This window comes from Cotesia glomerata, linkage group LG4, assembly GCF_020080835.1.
Source record: "Cotesia glomerata isolate CgM1 linkage group LG4, MPM_Cglom_v2.3, whole genome shotgun sequence".
Lineage (NCBI taxonomy): Eukaryota > Metazoa > Arthropoda > Insecta > Hymenoptera > Braconidae > Cotesia > Cotesia glomerata.
The window spans coordinates 18,313,121-18,336,735 of record NC_058161.1 but is presented as its reverse complement, the minus strand read 5'-3'; the positions used below and the strand labels follow the sequence as shown (position 1 = coordinate 18,336,735).

General features: G+C 31.1%; 1 protein-coding gene and 1 long non-coding RNA gene across 2 annotated transcripts; one reads left to right on the top strand and one right to left on the bottom strand.

Annotated features, from left to right (window-relative positions):
• Positions 1-2,232: 2,232 nt before the first annotated feature.
• LOC123262897 lies at positions 2,233-2,758 on the bottom strand. The gene is made up of 2 exons (XR_006509055.1): positions 2,523-2,758; positions 2,233-2,482 (listed from the first exon to the last, which is right to left on the bottom strand). It is a non-coding gene; the product is annotated as an uncharacterized LOC123262897 (long non-coding RNA).
• Positions 2,759-20,295: 17,537 nt separating this feature from the next.
• LOC123262895 (transmembrane protein 208) lies at positions 20,296-23,193 on the top strand. The gene is made up of 5 exons (XM_044725380.1): positions 20,296-20,524; positions 20,596-20,754; positions 22,547-22,680; positions 22,786-22,870; positions 22,959-23,193. Exons 1-5 carry the CDS (start codon positions 20,519-20,521, stop codon positions 23,088-23,090), a joined length of 516 nt encoding a protein of 171 aa, XP_044581315.1. The 5' UTR covers positions 20,296-20,518; the 3' UTR covers positions 23,091-23,193.
• The last annotated feature ends 422 nt before the right edge of the window (positions 23,194-23,615 follow it).

The window sequence follows — 23,615 nt, the reverse complement described above, 5'->3', positions numbered from 1 at the left end:
AAACACAACTGGTTACTATGCTACACAAGAATGAGCGAAAATATATAAAAAAAGTTCTTAGCACATTACTAGATCATGTGATAATAAGAATGAGTCGTCTTTACATATGACTGAGTATCTTTCTACACAGTAACCATTCCTATGTTGCACTTTACACTGAAAACACGAGTGATTCTCATGTTCACAGTCGCTGTTAGCTTTTAGGACAATAGAGATTCCCGTGAGCAGAAGAACTCTTACTGTATAAAATAAGTATGAGTACTGCGCAAGCGTACGAATGAGTCACCTGACAAACGTTTCTCATTCTCGTGCAGCACAGTAATCATTCCTGTGCTAAATGAGAACTGTCCCTGTGGATCACATTGTAATAGTAGTAAAATAACGAAACTTATTTCATTTGTAAATATTTGTAATATTAACTCATATTTTTATCATTATATTTATTATGATTTACAAATAGAAATCATAATATAATAAAATTAATTTATTTTTTTAAATAATAATAATTCTTTAATTTCTTAAAAATATATTACGATATAATACGCGGTTGTATGTTTCTGAATTGTCATCAGTGACTCAAAAAAAAAACAAAATTAATAAAATTTCTTTCGAATTCTGCATATGATCGATAAAATAGCCCAGAAAAAAAAGTGTATGAACTTATGTCAATTTTTAAACTGACATTTCAAAAATAGAAATTTCACAGTTATATACATGGAGTGATCATATACTGGTACATGATCATATATTGGGGCTTTTACCTTACTAACTGAATTATTTGGTCGAATCTACTTAAAGATTTTGCTATAGTAACCAAATTGTTTTGTTGTTATGACATATTAATAACTTGCTATAACCTAAATTTTGTTATTTTAACATATAATTTGTTATCCCTATGTTAACAAATGCATTTGTTACTAGAACATATCTTAAGTGATTTTAACAAAATTTTTTTCTGCGTGCAGCAAGTATTTAAAGATGGCCTCAAATAATAGTTACTCTAAGAAGGAACCTGATTGGCAAAGAATCTGGGGTCGTTATATTTTCAATTTCTATACTTTTCGGTCATTGTAGAAACTGACCATATTTAAATAATCTGTTAACAACACTCATGTAAATATACAAGGTCATTTTGAATAAAAGATCAACTAAAGTATTTACAAATATTATAAATAGGGTTATTATTTTTAATCTTCTTCAATTGAAAATCATTGTTTTTCGAAGATTTGGAAAATAGTAGTTTCACACCGATTTTAGAAAATCAATTTCTCATCAGACCTTTGTGTTTAAAGTTGTTAGTAATCTTTTCTGACTATATTATTGAAGATTTTCTAATATACGTATGTGTTTATATGTGTAAACCTTTTATAAGTTTTAAATGGCTTGACCTATCAAAATGCAGTTTACAGAACTTAAAAGTTGTACAAGGGGTATTTCATAGTGACTGGTGGGAGATTTAACTCTGGAATTTCATCCATTATAAGCTTAAAATATGTAACTAAAAATTATATTATAGTAAATATATTATAGAAACATTTAACTCACACACTCACGCACGTTTCTGTAATGGGTATAATCAAAAGTGCTGTAGTCAAATTTGTTTATTTAATCCGGCAATTAATAAATGCGAAAGTCATTTTATTTCTTTATTTTATTAAATAAGTAAAAATTATCAATTATTAAATTGTTCAAATTATTTTAAACTAGTAACCTTGCAGTCACTATGTGACTGCCGCAACTTGTAAATTTTAAAATAATTAAAATTTTGCTTTATTAAAAATGAATTTTGTTAAATTGCACTGTCCTTTCTTAAATATTGGCGTTTTTAAAGATATAAGCTCATCCTGATGTTACACTTATCAAGAGCTTTTATTTAAGTACCCACATGCATTTTTATATTTTTTTCATCTATACATATATATAATATATATAAATATATGAAAAATTTGTGAATTGGTGTGGGTACTCAAATAAAAGGTCTCGATGAGTGTAGCATAGGGATGAGCTTATATCTTTAAAAATGTCAGTAGTTGACAAGACACAATTTTAAGGCGTACAATTTTATAATTATAACATATATTTATTTCAGCTTATACTCCTCGACATAGAAATTTATTAATTTAATGAAATAACTCAATTACTTACAACAAAAAATGTGATGTCAAATGTTTTCTTTAAAACGATTATTATCGATTACACGAGATCATGAATATAATTTTTACAGAAATTTACAATTGCGGCATAATCAATTTATTTCGATAAAATTCATTCAAATAAAAATTACAATTCTCTTGATTAGCATGAGTTCTGTAATATAGCATCATGTTCAAGTAGAATGACACATAAAAGTAACTCCAATAATTTTGATAGCTACTACGATTCACTGAGTTATCGGTGGTGAACCTATTAATTATATCGCTTGGCTCAGCTTGATGATAAACAGATTCTTCTAGGTTTGGGTTGACGTTCTGGTACGAATCCTCTTTTCTTTCTTCCACTTGACGGTTTTGATCCTGGTTGACGTTCTCTTTCTTTTCTTCCACTTGACGATTCTGATCCTGGTTGATGTTCTGGCGTGAATTCTTCTTCCTTTCATTCCTTCGACGATTATTGAACCAATCTCCAACTTGCTTTTCCGTAAGACCTACTGATTCACCAATTTTCTTTCTGGCTAATGCAGACATAAACGGATTTATTTGAAACGTTTCTTCTAAGAAAAGACGTTGGTACTTAGTGTAATATTTTCTCCGACGTTTCATTCTTATAATTTTTTACTAAATTGTTTTAACTAAAACACTTAATTTGTTAATTACACTCGTTCACTCAGGAAGTTATAAGCACTGTGATATCCGAAGTAGATACCTTGGATGATTGAAAGGGACGAATAATTTTGTAGTCAGCAAGTATTTATAGATGGCCTCAAACAATAGTTACTCTAAGGAACCTGATTGGCAAAGAATCTGGGGTCATTATATTTTCACTTTCTATACTTTTCGGTCATTGTAGAAACTGACCACAATTAGATAATTTGTTAACAACAACTATGTAAACATACGAGGTCATTTTGAATAAAAGATCAACTAAAGTATTTACAAATATTATTATTACGGTCATTATTTTTAAACTTGTTCCTTTGAAAATCATTGTTTTTCAAAGATTAGGAAAATAGTGGTTTCACACCGATTTTAGAAAATCAATTTCTCATCAGACCTCCATGTTTGAAGATGTTAGAAATCTATTCTGACTATATTAATGAGGATTTTCTGATGTACATATGTGTTAATATGTGTAAACCTTTTATAATTTTTGAATGGCTTGACCTATCATAATGCAGTTTACAGAACTTAAAAGTTGTACAAGGGACATTCTATAGTGACTGGTGAGAGATTTAACTTTGGAATTCCACCAATTACAAGCTATAATTATGTGACTCAAACTTATACTATAGTAAAATTCATCTTATAATATAGAATAATAACTAATTAACAACATTCCTTTGTCAATAACCTCGATTACTTTTCAAATTTCTAAATTTCACAATTTTACGACATACAATTTTATACTTATAACATATATTTATTTTAGCTTATCCTTCTCGACATTGGAATTTATAAATTAAATGAATCAATTACTTATAACAAAAAATGTACGTTCAAATATTTTCTTTATAACGTTTATTATCGATTACAGGAGATCAAGAACGTAATTTAATTTTTACAGAAATTTATAATTAAGGCATAATAAATTAATTTTGATAAAATCGATTCAAATAACAATTTCAATTCTCTTGATTAGCATGAGTTCTCTAATGTAGTGTCGTGTTAAAGTATAATGCCGCATAAGACTCACTCAAAAAATTTTGATAGCTGCTACAATTCTCTGAGTTATCGGTGGTACACAATAGCCTATCAATTATATCGTTCAGCTCAGCTTGACTATAGCATCTTCTTTCTAGGTTTGGGTTGACATTCTGGTACGAATCCTCTTTACTTTCTTTTACTTGACGGTTATGATCCTGGTTGACGTTCTGGTACCAATCCTCTATTCTTTCTTCCACTTGACGGTACTGATCCTGGTTGAAGTACTGGTACCAATCCTCTTTTCTTTCTTTCACATGACGGTACTGATCTTGGTTAACGTTCTGGTGCCAATGCTCTTTCTGTTCTTTCACTTGACAGTTCTGATTCTGGTTGATGTTCTGGCGTGAATACTTTCTCCTTTCTTTGAATCGACGATTTCCGAACCAATTTGTAACTTGCATCTCCGTAATACCTAATGATTTAGCAATTTGCTCTCTGATAAATGCCGAGGGATACTGATTCATTCTAAACGTTCCTTCTAAGTTCAGAAGTTGGTCCTCAGTCAATTTTAGCCTCTGATGTTCCATTCTTATTATTTTTTCCTGAATTGTTTTAACTAAAACACTCAATTTATTAATTACACTCGTTCACTCAGGAAGTTATTAGCACTGTGATACCCGAGACAAATACCTCGAACGATCGAAAGAGTCGAACAATTTTGTAATCGTTAGGTATTTATAGATAGACTCAACCAATAGTTACTCTAAGAAGGAACCTGATTGGCGCAAAATATGGGGTCATTATATTTTCACTTTCTATACTTTTCGGTCATTGTAGAATTTGACCATAATTAGATAATCCGTTAACAACAGCCATTTAACATACAATGTTATTTTGAATAAAAGATCAACTAAAATATTTACAAATATTATTATTACGGTGATTATTTTTAAACTTTTTCTTTTGAAAATCATCGTTTTTCGAAGATTTGGAAAATTGTGGTTTCACCCCGATTTTAGAAAATCAATTTCTTATCAAACCTTCATGTTTGAAGATTTTAGTAATCTATTCTGACTATATTAATGAGGATTTTCTGATGAACGTATGTGTTTATATGTACAAACCTTTTATAACTTTTGAATGGCTTGACCTATCAAAATGCAGTTTACCCCTCGTGGTTTTGAAAATACCGTAAAAATACCATGCTTTAACGGCATTTATGCTCATGCCGTATATTTACCATTATAATTCGGCAATAATGCGGTTAAACTATAGTAGTTTTGGTCTTTTTTATACTGTAATCATCCAGTATACATATTTTGAAGATATAAGCTAATCCCGATGATATACTCATCATGAGCTTTCATTTGAGTACCCACTTGCATTTTTGATATATTTTTCATATATACATTTATATAAATATATAAAATATATGAAAAAGTAATGGAAATATTGGAATTCCATCAATTACAAGCTATAATTATGTGACTATAACTTATACTATAGTAAAATTCATATTATAATATAGAAGAATAACTAATTAACAACATTCCTTTGTCAATAACCTCGATTACTTTTCAAATTTCTAAATTTCACAATTTTACGACATACAATTTTATAATTATAACACATATTTATTTTAGCTTATCCTTCTCGACATTGGAATTTATAAATTAAATAAATCAATTACTTATAACAAAAAATATCCGTTCAAATATTTTCTTTATAACGTTTATTATCGATTACAGGAGATCAAGAACGTAATTTAATTTTTACAAAAATTTATAATTAAGGCATAATAAATTAATTTTGATAAAATCGATTCAAATAACAATTTCAATTCTCTTGATTAGCATGAGTTCTCTAATATAGTGTCGTGTTAAAGTATAATGCCGCATAAGACTCACTCAAAAAATTTTGATAGCTGCTACAATTCTCTGAGTTATCGGTGGTACACAATAGACTATCAATTATATCGTTCAGCTCAGCTCGACTATGGCATCTTCTTTCTAGGTTTGGGTTGACATTCTGGTACGAATCCTCTTTACTTTCTTTTACTTGACGGTTATGATCCTGGATGACGTTCTGGTACCGATCCTCTATTCTTTCTTCCACTTGACGGTACTGATCCTGGTTGAAGTACTGGTACGAATCCTCTTTCTTTTCTTCCACTTGGCGGTTCTGATTCTGGTTGATGTTCTGGTGTGCAAACCACTTTTCTTTTATTCGACGATTTGCGAACCAACGTGTTATTTGCTTCTCCGTAAGACCTACTGATTCAGCAATTCGCTTTCTGGCTAATGCACAAATATACCGACTCATTTGAAATTCTCTTTCTAAGAAAAGACGTTGGTCCGTAGTGATTTTTACCCTCTGCCGTTTCATTCTTATTATTTTTTTCTGAATTGTTTTAACTAAAACACTCAATTTATTAATTACACTCGTTCACTCAGGAAATTATTAGCACTGTGATACCTGAGACAGATACCTCGGACGATCGAAAGGGACGAACAATTTTGTAGTCACCACGTATTTATAGATGGCCTCAAACAATAGTTACTCTAAGAAGGAACCTGATTGGCAAAGAATCGGGGGTCGTTATAGTTTCACCTTCTATACTTTTCGGTCATTGTAGACACTGGCCATAATTAGATAATCTGTTAACAACAGCCATTTAAATATACAAGGTCATTTTGAATAAAAGATAAACTAAAGTATTTACAAATATTATTACGGTTATTATTTTTAAATATCTTCCGTTAAAAATCATTGTCTTTCAAAGTTTAGGAAAATAGTGGTGTCAAACCGATTTTGGAAAATCAGTTTCTCATCAGGCCTTTATGTTTGAAGATGTTAGTAATCTATTCTGACTATATTAATGAGGGTTTTCTGATGTACATATGTGTTAATATATGTAAACCTTTTATAACTTTTAAATGGCTTGATCCATCATAATGCAGTTTACAGAACTTAGAAGTTGTATAAGGGATATTGCATAGTGACTGGTGGGAGATTTGACTCTGGAATTCCATCAATTATGAGCTATAATTATGTGACTAAAACTTATAATATAGTAAAAATTTATCTTATAATATAGAAGCATAACTAATTAACAACATTCCTTTGTGAATAACCTCGATTACTTTTTCAAGTTTCTTACTTCTCAATTTTACGGCACACAATTTTATAATTATAACATACATTTATTCCAGCTTATACTCCTTGACATTGGAATTTATTAATTAAATAACTCAATTACTTATAACAAAAATGTGATGTCAAATATTTTTTAAAAACGTTTATTATCAATTACACAAGATCAAAAACGTAATATAATTTTTACAGAAATTTACAATCGCGGCATAATCGGTTTATTTCGATAAAATTCATTCAAATAAAAATTACAATTCTCTTGATTAGCATGAGTTCTGTAATATAGCATCATGTTCAAGTAGAATGACACATAAAAGTAACTCCAATAATTTTGATAGCTACTACGATTCACTGAGTTATGGGTGATAAACCTATCAATTATAGCGTTTGGCTGAGCTCGATGATAAACACATTCGCCAAGGTTTGGGTTGACGTTCTGGTACCAATTATTTTTCCTTTGTTCCACTTGACAGTTCTGATTCTGGTTGATGTTCTGGTATGGAAACCACTTTTCTCTTATTCGACGATTTGCGAACCAACGTTGAACTTGCTTCTCGGTAAGACCTACTGATTCAGCAATTCGCTTTTTGGCTGATGCACGAATATACCGATTCATTCGAAATTCTCTTTTTAAGAAAAGACGTTGGTCCTTAGTGAAATGTCTCCCTGGTGGTTTCATTCTTATTATTTTTTTCTGAATTGTTTTAACTAAAACACTCAATTTATTAATTACACTCGTTCACTCAGGAAGTTATTAGCACTGTGATAGCCGAGGCAGATACGTCGGACGATCGAAAGCGACGAATAATTTTGTTGCCAGGTATTTATAGATGGCCTCAAACAATAGTTACTCTAAGGAACCTGATTGGCAAAGAATCTGGGGTCATTATATTTTCACCTTTTATACTTTTCGGTCATTGTAGAAACTGACCATAATTAGATAATCTGTTAACAACAGCCATGTAAATATACAATGTCATTTTGAATAAAAGATCAACTAAAGTATTTACAAATATTATTATTACGGTTATTATTTTTAAACATCTTCCGTTAAAAATCATTGTCTTTCAAAGATTAGGAAAATAGTGGTTTCAAACCGATTTTAGAAAATCAATTTCTCATCAGACCTTCATGTTTGAAGATGTTAGTAATCTATTCTGACTATATTAATGAGGATTTTCTAATGTACGTATGTGTTTATATATATAAACTTTTCATAACTTTTAAATGGCTTGACCTATCATAATGCAGTTTACAGAACTTAAAAGTTGTATAAAGGATATTCCATAGTGACTGGTGGGAGATTTGACTCTGGAATTTCATCAATTATGAGCTATAATTATATGACTAAAACGTATAATATAGTAAAATTTATCTTATAATATAGATGCATAACTAATTAACAACATTCCTTTGTGAATAACCTCGATTACTTTTCAAGTTTTTCAATCTCTTAATTTTACGGCATACAATTTTATAATTATAACATGTATTTATTTTTAGCCCATACTCCTCGACATTGAAATTTATTAATTAAATAAATCAATTACTCATACCAAAAATTTATGTTGATGCCAAATATTTTCTTTTATAACGTTTATTATTGATTACACAAAATCAAGAACGTAATATAATTTTAAATTCTTCATTAGCATGAGTTCTCTACATGTAGTATCGTGTTAAAGTATAATGCCGTATAAGAATCACTCAAAAAATTTTGATAGCTGCTACAATTCTCTGAGTTATCGGTGGTACACAATAGCCTATCAATTATATCGTTCAGCTCAGCTTGACTATAAACACAGTCTTCTAGGTTTGGGTTGACATTCTGGTACCAATCCTCTCTCCTTTCTTTCAATTGACGATTCTGATCCTGGTTGACGTTCTGGTACTTATCCTCTTCCTTTTCTTCCACTCGACAGTTTCGATTCTGTTTGATGTTCCGGTGTAAATTCATCATCCTTTCTTTCTTTCGATTATAGTCGAACCATTTTTTAACTTGCTTCTTCGTAAGACCAAATGATTCAGCAATTTGCTTATTGATTATTGCACAGGGATACCGATCCATTTCATACATTACTTCTAAGAAAAGACGATGGTACACAGTAATTTCTACCTCCTGCCGTTCCATTCTTATTATTTTTTTCTGAATTGTTTCAACCAAAACACTCAATTTATTAATCACACTCGTTCACTCCGGAAGTTATTAGCACTGTGATACCCAAAGCAGATACCTCGAACGATCGAAAGGGACGAAAAATTTCGTCGCCAGGTATTTATAGATGGTCTCAACCAATAGTTACTCTAAGAAGGAACCTGATTGGCGAAAAATCTGGGGTCGTTATATTTTCACCTTCTATACTTTTCGGTCATCGTAGAAACTGACCACAATTAGATAATCTGTTAACAACAGCCATGTAAATATACAATGTTATTTTGAATAAAAGATCAACTAAAGTATTTACAAATATTATTATTACGGTGATTATTTTTAAACTTCTTGCTTTTAAAATCATAGTCTTTTAAAGATGAGGAAAACAGTGGTTTCACACCGATTTTAGAAAATCAATTTCTCATTAGACCTTCATGTTTGAAGATGTTAGTAATCTATTCTGACTATGTTAATGAGGATTTTCTGATGTACGTTTGTGTTTATATGTGTAAACCTTTTATAACTTTTGAATGGCTTAACCTATGAAAATGCAGTTTACAGAACAAAACTGTACAACCTTCACTTTCAAGTTCTAAAAATCATGAAAATTCTTAAGTTTTAAATTTTCGAAGAAATATTTTTTGTTTTGACAGCGTTTAAGGAGATCCAAGTACCCTCCTAGTGTAAGAAATGTCTATAAAAAAATTAGGAAAACTGTTGACCCTGAAGGCCATCCCTACAACTTCCCGCTGATTCTGTACCTATCACGGAAAAAAAAATATTGTTAAAATGAATATCCAACGTATCCTCAACTGACGTTTCCTTCAAATAGCGATCCGGATTTCTGATTTAAGGATTCATTTGTTTGACTTAAGCACACATACAATAGCTTTTGTAAATATATGTAGTTTCGTCAAAATAGGCAACTGTTTTGTTAACGTGAGTCTGTGTAGTTGAATTAACTAAATGTAACGCTAAAATAATATTATGGATCGTCATTTTGATGATCCGCTGTATAGCTGAATTGGCTATACAGCGTATATCTCTAAAAAACAGGACTATTACTGCGTATAGATAGATAGATAGATAGATAGATAAAAAATTTATTTCGCTTTGGAACCTAAGCTCCCTCAGAGCCATCAATATTTAAATTACATTGGTTTACATAGGTTACAAGATTACTTAACTAATTAAAGGTTAACAATTAGATTTAATTTCAAATGTTATAAAATCCAAATAGATTATTTAATACAAACAAATAACTTAATTTAAAGTCATAATAATTCTACAAGAAAAAAATATTTAAATAAGATCCAAAATAAAGATTGCAATTGTTAATTGTCATGTTCAAAAAGTGATTGAAGCAAGCATTTTTTAAATTCAACTAAATTATCTACAGCCACAGTCTCAGCTGGCAGTGCATTCCAGATACGTATGCCATGAATTAAGAATGAATTATCATACATGACACAATTAGCCTGCGGTATACGAAGATAGTCTTGTCGGACATCACCTCTACGCAGTGCTACAGGCAAAAGTCTAGTTTTGAGCCGAATAGCTGCCGATAATTTAGTCGAATTTCCTTATAAAACAGACAAGCAATGAAATAATCTCTTCTCGCTGCAAGCTTTAGCCAACCTAACTTTTTGAAATATGGAGTAACATGTTCATATTTTGGTACTTTATAGATAAATCTAACACATGAATTCAATTTACGCTGCATCTTTAATAATAATTTGTTTGACATATTCGTATACGCCGCACAACAATAATCAAAGAGAGGAATTATTAAAGTAGATACTAGCTTAATACGTAAACTTTCACTAAATATTTCATTGTTTATTTTTAGCTGTGCTAGAATACTCATAGCGCGATTGCACAAATTTGCTACTTGATTCTCCCATGAGAGAGTACTATCTATAGTCACCTCAAGGTATTTTACAGTGCTACTATAAAGAATAGCACACCCCTCCACAAAGATTGTGTCAGCTAGTCTGCACTCATCCCTACTAATTTTTGCTCTACTTCCACAAATAATTGCTTTCGTCTTCGAAGGATTCATTTTTAGATGATTAGTTCTGCACCAATCTGTGATTTTTATTATTTCACCGTTAAGCTTATTCACACAAACACTGATTTGAGAAAGATGGCAAGAAAGGTATATGAGTAAGTCATCAGCATAGAATAAGTATTGGCAATCTAAACGTTTAGCTAGATCTGTGATGTATAGTAAGAATAATAACGGACCAAGCACACTTTCCTGAGGTACACTACTTACAATTTCTTCCCACGACGAGTTACCTTCGCTAGAGCGTACGGACTGCTTTCTGTTTGCTAAATAAGATCCAATCCAATCAACAACTAAATTCGACATGTTCATAGATGACAATTTACATAATAATCTTTTGTGATCAACAGAATTAAAGGCCTTGCTAAGTTCAAACGAGATCGCAATTAAAACCTTTGACTCATTCACCGCTTGTCTTATATCGTCACAGAACTTTACAATGGCAGTCTGCGTACCCAAACCTCCACGAAATGCTGTCTGATATTCATCGAAGTAATTATTGTTATTGATATATTTAACAATTTGGTCATGAGCACACCGTTCCAAGGCTTTTGACAAGTTTGGCAACAGCGATATAGGCCTATAATCTTCACAGTTTACTGGATAAGCCTTTTTGGAATAGGAATCACATGTGATGGCTTCCAATTTTCCGGAAAGACTCCTGTAGTTAATGACACGTTGAAGAGGTCTGTAATTGCTTGCTGAAAAAAAGGCAGCACACATTTATATGACATGATAGAAAAATCAAGTGAATATCGTATAGTGAAAATAACGATACGTATCCTTATTCTAACGATATTTTTTCTCCGTGTAGCGGCTAAAATTGCATTTATGACGTTTTTGAGCTCTTCGAGCTCAAAAATACAATTATGTATTATTTTTTATTTATGTATACTAAATTTAGTTATTACTAAGGGTATTAAGAAATTCTTCGAAATTTGCAATAATGATTGGTGCCTAACTTAGTCTAAATTTTTCCTTAGAAAATATTAATGACTGAAAATTAGTCAAGATAACCTTAGCAGATATTCTCAAGATTAAAATAATTATGACCAAATAATCAGTTACAATAGTTAATTCTCTGATAGCCACACGGAAAAAAGTAAACTGTACACGGAGAGATTTATAGGAACCTTTCCAAAAATTATGAGAATGCTTCCTATAATATTATAGGAATGGTCCCTATATTATTAAAGGAATGGTTCCTGTAATATTATAAAAATGGTTCCTACGATATGATGGGAAAGACGCACATAATAATAGAAAAATGTTTATGTTCATAATAATGAAGCAATCACTTCAAAAATATAAAGTAATTATTATATATTTTTTTGCTAATAAATTTGTTTTTGTAAATAAAATTGATCTCCCACTAGAGTGAAAAAATTTCTTTTTCATAATTTTTATTTACGTGTTTACTTAATCTTAAATTGTTTATTCCAACTCAGTTAGTATTATGTTAGGTAATATTGAAAAATATTGTAGCAATTCTAAAGTTTTCTAATAAAAGGGATATTTTCTTACTATACAATTAGAGGAGCAAGGTAGATATGGAAATTCATTGTTTATTTTACAATTTCATTTTATTTTTAAATTAAATTATTTATTTACAATACATACGTTGAATATTTATTAAATCCACCTTTTGGGTATGTAACTTTTATTATTTATATGAACAATATTACTTATTGTTAGTATTGCAAAGTAAAATTATTAAAATTATTAATAATTTCAAATGCTTCAAAGTGCCCGGGAAAAATGATCAGGCCTGATCAGACATGAACAGGCATGAGTCTTCAGGCCTGATCAGACATGAAAAATGACCATGCCTGATCAGACATGAATTGACCTGATCAGGCATGGTCAGGTCTGAAAGCCCATTGTTACTTTTAATTAATTATTTTGCTTAATTTTATGGATATAGTATTCGCTACAGCCATACGCAATTCTCTATAATAAATAAAAATGAAAAAAAAATGATTACATATAATTGTACGGCTGTATCACCAGCAGTCACCCATCCAACAACTGACCACGCTCAATGCTGTTTAACTTTGGTGATATCCGTGCGCCTTGAAGTTTCCGCCTGCTGTGCTGCTATCGTATGTGACAACAATTCTATGAAGTACATAACGTATCGAATAAGTTTATCATAATTATAATATAAAAATTGATTTTATAATATATTTTGATAGTCCTAATTTATTTATTTAACCGAATCTCATTATAACATCACATTTATTTAAATAATAAAATTAGTAATGATTTTAATATTTGGCAGAAGCAGAGCAGAGCAAAACATCCCGTAGGAAATGTAAAAATTTTTTATTTCAAAATTATTTAAACGTAATGATAAAATAATTTTGCACTTTTTGTGATGACCAAAAAAATTTTTTTCGTCAAAGAAAAAATTTTTATCACATCTCTGACTATGCAAGTCTGATCAGATCTACCCGGAAAAAATGATCAGACCTGACCATGCCTGTTCATGCATGATCAGGCCTGAAATTAGACCTGCTCATGTCTGTTCATGTATGATCAGGCCTGAAATTAGACATGGTTATCCCTGTCCATGCCTGTTCATGTCTGCAGTGTTAAATACGCTCAGGCCTAATCATACCTGACCATCCCCGTTCCTGCCTGTCCATGTCTGTTCATCCCTGTTCATGTCTGCAGCGTTAAATACGCTCAGGCCTGATCATACCTGTTCATGCCTGTCCATGTCTGTTCATATCTCAAGCGTTAAATACGCTCAGGTCCGATCATACCTGTCCATGCCTATTCATGCTAAGGACCAAATATGCTAAGAAAAAATTTTTGAATATGTTCAGTGTATGTACATTAATTTCGATTAATAAATTTGTAAATTATCAATAAACGGTATATTTTATTATTCAATAAATAAAAGTATTTTGATTATTATTAAAAACCTACCGTAGGGTAAATTTAATTAACTTTTATAGGCATGGACAGGCCTGATCAGACATGAACAGACATGAGCGTATCTAACTCTTCAGGCATGAACAGGCATGGACAGGCCTGATCAGACATGAACAGGCATGATCAGACCTGAGCGTATTTAACCCTTCAGACAGGCATGAACAGGCCTGTTCAGGAATAATCAGACCTGAGCGTATTTGACGCTCCAGACATGAACAGATCTGATCAGACATGAAAAGGCATGAGCAGGCCTGTTCAGGCCTGAGCGTATTTGACGCTTCAGACATGAGCAGGCATGGACAGACATGATTATGTATAATTTCAGGCCTGATCATACATGAACAGGCATGATCAGGTCTAACTTCAGGCCTGATCATACATGAACAGGCATGGTCAGGTCTGATCATTTTCTCCCGGGTGGTTATCGAAGTCACAAATAACTTTAGTTGTAATGATAAATTGTAACGATATTAAAGTTATAATTAGGGCCGAAATTTAGTTTTTTAAAGAGAGAGACAGAAGATAGGTGTAGCCAAGCGTTCTGATTGGTCATAATAAATTAATTGTTTTTTGTTTTTCGCAATCAAGTGAAGACAGCAGCTTGAAGAAAAAATAAAAATTAGATTGCTAATCCAACAGGAAACTATGAAAAAAATGTCAAAAAACAGGTTGGTTTTCAGATGTAAGGTGCTTGTAAACAAATACAAGTCTGTACTGCTCAGATAAATAAAGAAGAGAATTTGAAGCACAGTGTTGTGACTAAAATGTTTAATGAAATTAATTTAAAGAGAACAGTAAACAAGCTGGCGATTTCGCTCAAGATCGCGTAAAGGAATTGCTCCCGGTCTCACTGGTAATTTTCCTGGGGATCGCACTGACGGTCTTTTTAGAGGTCTCGCTAGAACTCTTGCTGACAGTCTCGCTGGAGATCACGCTGACGGTTATTCTAGAGGTCTCGCTGACGGTCTCACTGGAGGTCGTTTTGCTGGAAGTTGTGCTAATGGTATTGCTGCCGGTCTCGCTTGGTGATTTTGCTGGCGATCGCGCTGACGGTCACGCTGGAGATCACGCTGACGGTCTCGCTGGAGATTACACTGACGGTCTTTCTAAAGATCACACTGACGGTCTTTCTGGAGATCACGCTGACGATCTCACTGGAGATCGCGCTGACGATCTCGCTGGAGATCGCGCTGACGATCTCGCTGGAGATCACACTGACGATCTTTCTGGTAGTCTCGCTGGAAATCACCAGCGAGACCTCCATAAGATCGTCAGCGTGATCTCCAGCGAGATCGTGAGCGTGATCTCCAGCGAGACTCCCAAAACCGTCAGCGTGGTCACCAGCGAGACCTCTAGAAAGATCGTCAGCGTGATCTCCAGCGAGATCGAGAGCGGGATCTGGAGCGAGAGCGTGCGCGTGTGTTCCTCCGGGTGGCCGAAGAATACCGTCAGCGTGGTCACCAGCGAGACCTTTAGAAAAACCGTCAGCGTGATCTCCAGCGAGACCTCCAGAAAGATTGTCAGCGTGATCTCCAGCGATACCATCGCCGTGATCGCTAACAAAATTATCAGCGTGACCGGCTGCGTGATCTTCAGAAAGATCGTCAGCGTAATCATCAGCGTGACCTCCAGAAAGATCGTCAGCGTGATCTCCAGCGAGGCCATCAGCGAGACCGTCAGCAAGAGTTTTAGCGAGACCTTTAGAAAGACCGTTGGCGTGATCTCCATCGAGACCTCCAGAAAGACCGTCAGCGTGATCTCCAGCGAGACCGTCAGCGTGATCTCCAGCGATACCATCACCGTGATCACCATCAAAATTACCAGCGAAACTCCTAGCAATACCATCAGCTCGATCTCCAGCAAGATCTTTAGCGATACCTTCAGCGAGACCTCTAAAAGACCGTCAGCGTGATTTCCAGCAAGACCATCGGCAAGAGTTCTAGCGAGACCTCCAGTGAGATCTTCAAAAAGACCGTCAGTGCGATCCCCAGGAAAATTACCAGTGAGACCGGGAGCAATTCCTTTACGCGATCTTGAGCGAAATCGCCAGCTTGTTTACTGTTCTCTTTAAATTAATTTCATTAAACATTTTAGTCACAACACTGTGCTTCAAATTCTCTTCTTTATTTATCTGAGCAGTACAGACTTGTATTTGTTTACAAACACCTTTACATCTGAAAACCAACCTGTTTTTTTGACATATTTTCATATTTTCATGTTGGATTAGCAATCTAATTTTTATTTTTCTTCAAGCTGCTGTCTTCACTTGATTGCGAAAACAAAAACAATTAATTTATTATGACCAATCAGAACGCTTGGCTACACCTATCTTCTGTCTCTCTCTTTTAAAAACTAAATTCTCGGCCTAGTTATAATTATAGGTATCATTCCTATAATTATAGGAACCATTCCCATAATTATAGTAACATTTCCCAAAAATTATGGGTACAATTCCCATAATTTAAGTAATCGCTCCTAAAATGGCATAGCAAAACATTTCATTAAGAAGGGTTTATATTTTTCTCTCTCTCGCTCTCTATTGGACAAACGAGAGTATCTCTGTCATACTTGTACAACTTATGGAATCTTAAAACGGATTATAAAATTATTATTGAAATTATTAATGAAACTTGGTGACTGAAGTGAACGTCAGTGTGCAGTTGCGAAGTCATTTTTTCTTTGTAAATAGATATTACTTATAAGTGTAAATAATTAATTATAATTAGCTCAGAGTCAAGCCATTATCAAGTGCACAAAGCGTAGAAAAAAAGAAATACAATAATTTCGAATATTAATTTATAATTAATAATTGAAAATATTCATTAACATTAATATAATTAACATTAACATTAACATCCACAGATTCGGTAGAATCTGGCGCCAAGTTCCGCCATTCAAATCTGCTGTAAACGGAGCGCCAGACTACCGACTATGTTTACTGTAAGCAGAACGGTATTTTGAGGTTGCACAATTTTATTTAATTCCACGGTACTTTTTTCCTAAATTGTATATTATAACAGTAATTCATACTTTATTTGACTGTTATTAATTAATTATATTCACTTATAACAATTAATCTAATTGAAGTTATTAAATTTAATCAGCACAAACTAGCAACGCGAAAATTTCGATCCTGACTTTTTTTTGATGGGCAAAGTGATTTGCCACAGACTAAATAATTCGAGAATGCATAGTAATCCTTCATTAGATGGGAAACTACAGTTAAAAAAGTAATTCACAGCTTACATTTACGGCCGCCAGGGTGCACTGGAATTATATCTACATAAACTGTAGCTTCAAGGGGATAGTTTGCAGTAAAAAATGCAACCAACGCGAGATTTAAGTTGGTACCAATTGTAAATTTTTATTATAATTACAAAAAATACTAAAATCCGAACAAAACAGTTTCACTGTAAAAAAATCGCGCCAAGTCCACGTTCATAAGATTATTAAGAAAAAAAAATTTGTTTTTCTTTACAAAAATATATAAAATAAAAAATTAAAAATCCAAGTAACCGATATGATTGTTTATGATTTTCGGAAATTAAAAATTGTGTTATAAATTTAAAAATTAAGAAAAAAATTTTGGAACGTACTTGGTGTGCGTCGTTGTGTATTTCAATTTTTTAAAGTCCTAGTAAATAGATTTTACGAATTTCATTAAAAGTAAAATATTTTGCAACCGCGCACACTAAATACGTTCCAAATTTTTTTTTTAATTTTTAAATTTGTAACACAATTTTTTTTTAATTTCCGAAAATCATAAACAATCATATCGGTTACTTGGATTTTTTAATTTTTTTATTTTATATATTTTTGTAAAGAAAAAAACAAATTTTTTTTTCTGAATAGTTTATGAACGTGGACTTGGCGCGATTTTTTACAGTGAAACTGTTTTTGTTCGGATTAATAGGATTATGCATAAGCATGAATAAATGAAAATTTTCCAAAAAAGCGCTTCGCTCTTCGATGGATAATTTAATTATCTATCGAAGAGCGAAGCGTTTTTTTTTTAATTTTATCTTATTCATGAGCAAAACTCGTTTGAAAATCAACTATCAACCGCTCTTAAAATTATATAAATGATTTCCATATTTTTCTCTCTGTGTAATATTCACTCGGATTCCGGTTAATTTTTATAGTTTCAAACAGTAAAGCGGACATCGGGGTGGCAAAAATGTAAATATTACAGAACTTAATGTAGAAAGTATAAAAGCCACAATTTACAATTTAATATCCGAAATAAGTGATTAGTAGCTGTCACTATAGTAAATAACGACTCTTTCATCTTAAAAAATTACAGTTTTAAACAGTAAAAATTGCCATTTCAATATATAGTCCATACTATAAGGAGAAGGGGAACTCAGATAAGGAGAAGGGGGTCTCACTCTGGGAGAATTTAACATTTGAAACAGTAAAAATTGTACTTTTAAAATATACATTTTACCAGTCCAAGCAAGTCAATATAATTACAGTTTGATTTTTAGCGTTGCGTTTAAAATTTACCATTTTACTTTGCAAATATTGACGTTGCTTATATTAGAAATTTACTAACTTTATTTTATACTTTTTACATATCATAAGATCATTTTTTAGGTACGAAATGGTAAATATCAAAGTCAAAATTCTTAATTATTATACTTTAACATTTTAGACATTAACATAGCGAATATTACTGTTTGAAATAGTATTTTCTTCCATGTAAAAAATAAATTGCAGCGTTCAAATGATAAATATTATAAAGTGAATAGTAAAATCACAATTTTACTGTTTGAAATGGTAATATTTAGCAGTTGATCATTACTTATTATAAATCGGCTATTATTTATTACAGTTTACTTTTTTCCGTGCAATCTTAAATTGCTCAACTTCAAAGTCAATTATTTATTTAAATAAACGGGCAATCTCCTTCAAATTTTCGGAATTTAATTAGACAAATTTAAACTTCATATTAAAAAAAAATTAGGAAAACGGTTGACCCTGAAGGCCATCCCTGCAACTTCCCGCTAATTCCATACTTAGGCGCTTAAAATTGCACCAATGACGTTTTTGAGCTCTTCGAGCTCAAAAATACAATTTATGGGTTATTTTGAGCTCTCCGAGCTCAAAGAGATTGCTTTTCTATGTTTTAAAGCACTTCGAGCTCAAAAGTCTGATAGAGATTTGATAAGACACTATTTCTTGAATTTTTAAACCGCAATAACTTTTGAATGAATAAACTGATTTTTACGCGGTTAGAAGCATTCGACGCAGTTTTTCAAGCCTCACAAAGAATTATAAATTTTGAATTGATCGCGCTAGGAATTTTGGAGTTATTCCGAAAAAACAATTTTTTCGGTTTTCTTTCCTGCACGATATCTCTCGAACGAATCAACCGATTTTGACCGGACTGGTGGCGATCGACGTGGTTTTTTGAGGTTAAGAGCTGATTAGTTTTTGGAATTGAACTATCAAACCATTTAAAAGTTATTCCAAAAAAACCACATTTGAAAAAAATTTTTTTTTAAGTTTTTTTAAGATTTCTCAAAATCTATTGATCTGAATCGGTCCAAATAGTTTTCAAAATCTAACTTTGGTCAAGCCCTTTCGAATGGAACCAACCGCGATGAAATCAGTCAAGCCGTTCAAAAGTTATAAGCGGTTCACATACTTTCACACACACACACACACACACACACACACACACACACACACACACACACACACACACACACACATACATACATACAGACACCGTGACAACCTCGCGGGGATAGTCAGGGAAGCTTCCTGTGACCTTCAAACGTCGAGATCTGATGAAAACTCGATTTTTGCAAAACGGGGTGAAAACAATAACTTCCCGATTTTTGAAAATCTTCGATTTTCTTAGCGGGAAGTTAAAAATCAAGCCTTTTATCAAAAGTTGCCTCAGTACTTAATTTATTTTAACAAATAGATTTTTTCCAAAAATTATTAAGATTATCAAATATCTACTAAATTAATTTTTATAAATTTTTCAGCTCAAATAAAATTTTTTTTCGTAATGTATAGATATATGTATGCATATTTTACCCGGTTGTCTATCAGGCATCGGTTGCATCTAGAACAGCAATCGGTAAATATGTTACAATCAGGATCGTTAGAATTGAACTGCGCGTCACCTAACAGAATATAATAAAACTGTTACATAAAAAAAACGTCGGTGCATAAGAAAGTAATATGATGTGAATAATTTTGACGTGTCTCAAAATAAATTTAAAAAAAGCGTCGAAATAGTGACAATCAATGACTGGCGGTAAAAGAAGATAATGAGTTGCAATAATCCGCCACGTGTATAAAATATTATTTAAATTATTAACTAAATCATTTTGTAAATTTTTACGCTCCGTCATTTTTGAATTTAAATTCATCCTCGATTAACCTAAAATGGCTGTAAGTAGACTTTTTTAATTAAATTACAATTAATTATTGATTTATTATTAATGAAAAATAATTATTTTTAGCCACCAGTTAAAAGTACAAAAACCGCAACAAAAGGAGCGAAGCAAATAGCTGAAGAAAATGTGTCGACTCTCAATTTTTACAGAAATATGGCATTTGGGGCCACGGTATTTTATTTGACAATCATGATGGTCTTCTTTCAATTTACAACAATGTCTATAGTATGTATATGTTATTGATACTTATCCTTATCATGTTATCTTTATCGATAGACTATACTTAAATTTTTTTTTTCTATTTATTAAATCGGAACAAAAAAAAATATTTTTTAAAAATTACACTTTGTTTTTCAATTTTTTTGCAAATGAAATTTTTTTTATTTATTTAAAATAATTTTTTCAATAAAAAAAATTATAAAAATTTTTTTTATTTCGGCTAACTTAATTGTTATAACATTTTTTTATTATTTTAGTTCAGACAACATGTAACCGTGAAATAATTTTTTTTCAATTTTTTAAAATTTTATAGTGGCATAAATATTGTGAAGCTATAAAAGATATAAGCTCATCCCAATGTTACACTCATCGAGACCTTTCATTTGAGTACCCACATCAATTTTTTATATATTTATATATTTATATATATTATATATATGTATATATGACAAATATATCAAAAATGCATGTGGGTACTCAAATGAAAGCTGTTGATGAGTGTAACATCAGGATGAGTTTATATCTTTAAAAATATCAATAATTAAGAAATTACCTTATATCTTGAGAACTATTGACATTTTTAAAGATATAAGCTCATCCTGATGTTACACTCATCGAGACCTTTCATTTGAGTACCCACATCAATTTTTCATATATTTTATATATTTATATAAATATATATATGAAAAATATATCAAAAATGCATGTGGGTACTCAAATGAAAAATCTTGATGAGCGTAACATCAGGATGAGCTTACATTTTTAAAAATATCAATAATTAAGAAATGACCTTGTATCTTGAGAACTATTGACATTTTTAAAGATATAAGCTTATCCCGAGATTACGCTCATCGAGACCTTTCATTCGAGTACCCACATCAATTTTTCATATATTTTATATATTTATATATATGTATATATGAAAAATATATAAAAATGCCTGTGGGTACTCAAATGAAAGCTCTTGATGAGCGTAACATCGGGTTGAGTTTATATCTTTAAAAATATCAATAATTAAGAAATTACCTTATATCTTGAGAACTATTGACATCTTTAAAGATATAAGCTCATCCCGATGTTGTACTCATCGAGACCTTTCATTTGAGTACCCACATCAATTTTTCATATATATATATATATATATATATATATATATATATATATATATATATATATATATATATTATATATATGTATATATGAAAAATATATAAAAATGCATGTGTGTACTCAAATGAAAGCTTTTGATGAGTGTAACATCGGGATGAGCTTATATCTTTAACAACTTCAATATTTAAGAAAGTACAGTGCAATTTAACAAAAGTCATTATTTAATAAAGTAAAATTTTATTTATTTGTATTTCACAAGTCACGGCAGTCAAATAGTGACTGCAAGGTTGCTAGTATTATATATTTTATGAAAATATATAAAATTTATTTCAGGTTTTGAAAATTTTTAAATATTTTATGTAATTTTTATGAAATTTGATAAAACTTCATAAAAATTAATGTAAAATTAAGAAGTAATTCTATTTAAGTTTTCAAATGTTCATAAAATTTTTATAAAATATCCAGAACTATTATATTTGTATAAAAAAATATAATTTAACTTTTATAAAGATTCAATCTAAATATTTCAAAATTTATAAGCAATTAAATAAAAATAAAAAAACTAATCCAATTAACTTCCTTTTAATGATAACTTTTTTTTAACACACTACTTAATAAAATTTTTAAAATAGTCCTAAAATAAAATCAAGATTATAAAGTTATTGATGATGAATTTTTTCTATTACAGACTTTAACAATATTTTCTGGACTGATTTATGTAGCAAGTTATCAATTCATGTCTTTCATGGCGAAGCCAAAGTACAGTCAAAATCAATTAACCGATCCTGGATCGGATCTCAACCTTAAAGGAGGAGTAGCTGAGTAAGTTCTAAATCTTTATAAATTTTTAGTAATAAAAGTTTTAGCAATAAAAAATTATAATATTTAATAGCAAATTTTTTAAACGGAATATTATTTTATTTTTAGACACGTAATTGACTTAATAATCTTAACTGCCGGATGTCAAATACTGTCACTTATTTCCGACTACTTTTGGTTACTCTGGCTATTGGTAATTATAAAAAATTCAAATTATCTCAAAATTTATATCTTCTTTACAATTCTTCATTGTAAAATTATTAATTTTTTCCATTTTCTAGGCGCCAATACGAGCATTTTATCTAGCTTGGACGCTTATCTTAGCGCCTTGGTTCTTCGCAGCACCTCAAGAGCAAGAAGTTGATGAGAAAAAACAGAGGAAAATGGAAAGAAAAATGGCCAGGCGTCATTAAGTTAAATGGATGATTGTACTTTTTCCCAAATTTTGTATGGAAGATATAATTCATGTTGTAATGAGTTATGGTACTGAGATTAATATAATTGAATTAGTGAATTGATGATTTTTTATTTTCGTTGGTTACTTAAAAAATAAAATATTAATGGAGTTTTATCAAAACTTTGATCTTTTCAGTAGAAAATTTAATAAAAATTGTATCGATAAAATTCAACGAGAAATTGACAAAGTTAAAATTATTCTTAAGAAGCACTTTAAAACATCATTCAATTTTGTTAATCGGTTCAATGAATCTGTTAGATATTTAAATAGAGTAATTGAGTTTTTGAACAAGAACGAATTTAAAATTGATAATATTGTTTTGAACAAGAGTAATTTTCTTAAGCCTTTGGAAGTGATTAATAATCCGAAACATCAAAGCAGCTCATAAGTATTAAAAATAAAATTTTTATTTATTTTTAGATTAAGAAATTTGGATCTTTACTTTAAAAACTCACTCATGAAAAATAAAGGAGTGCGCAAC

Coding starts and splice junctions, on each gene's coding strand:
- LOC123262895 (XM_044725380.1), top strand. Junction 20,755..22,546: donor AATTTACAACAATGTCTATA/GTATGTATATGT, acceptor TTTCTATTACAG/ACTTTAACAATATTTTCTGG. Junction 22,871..22,958: donor TTTGGTTACTCTGGCTATTG/GTAATTATAAAA, acceptor TCCATTTTCTAG/GCGCCAATACGAGCATTTTA.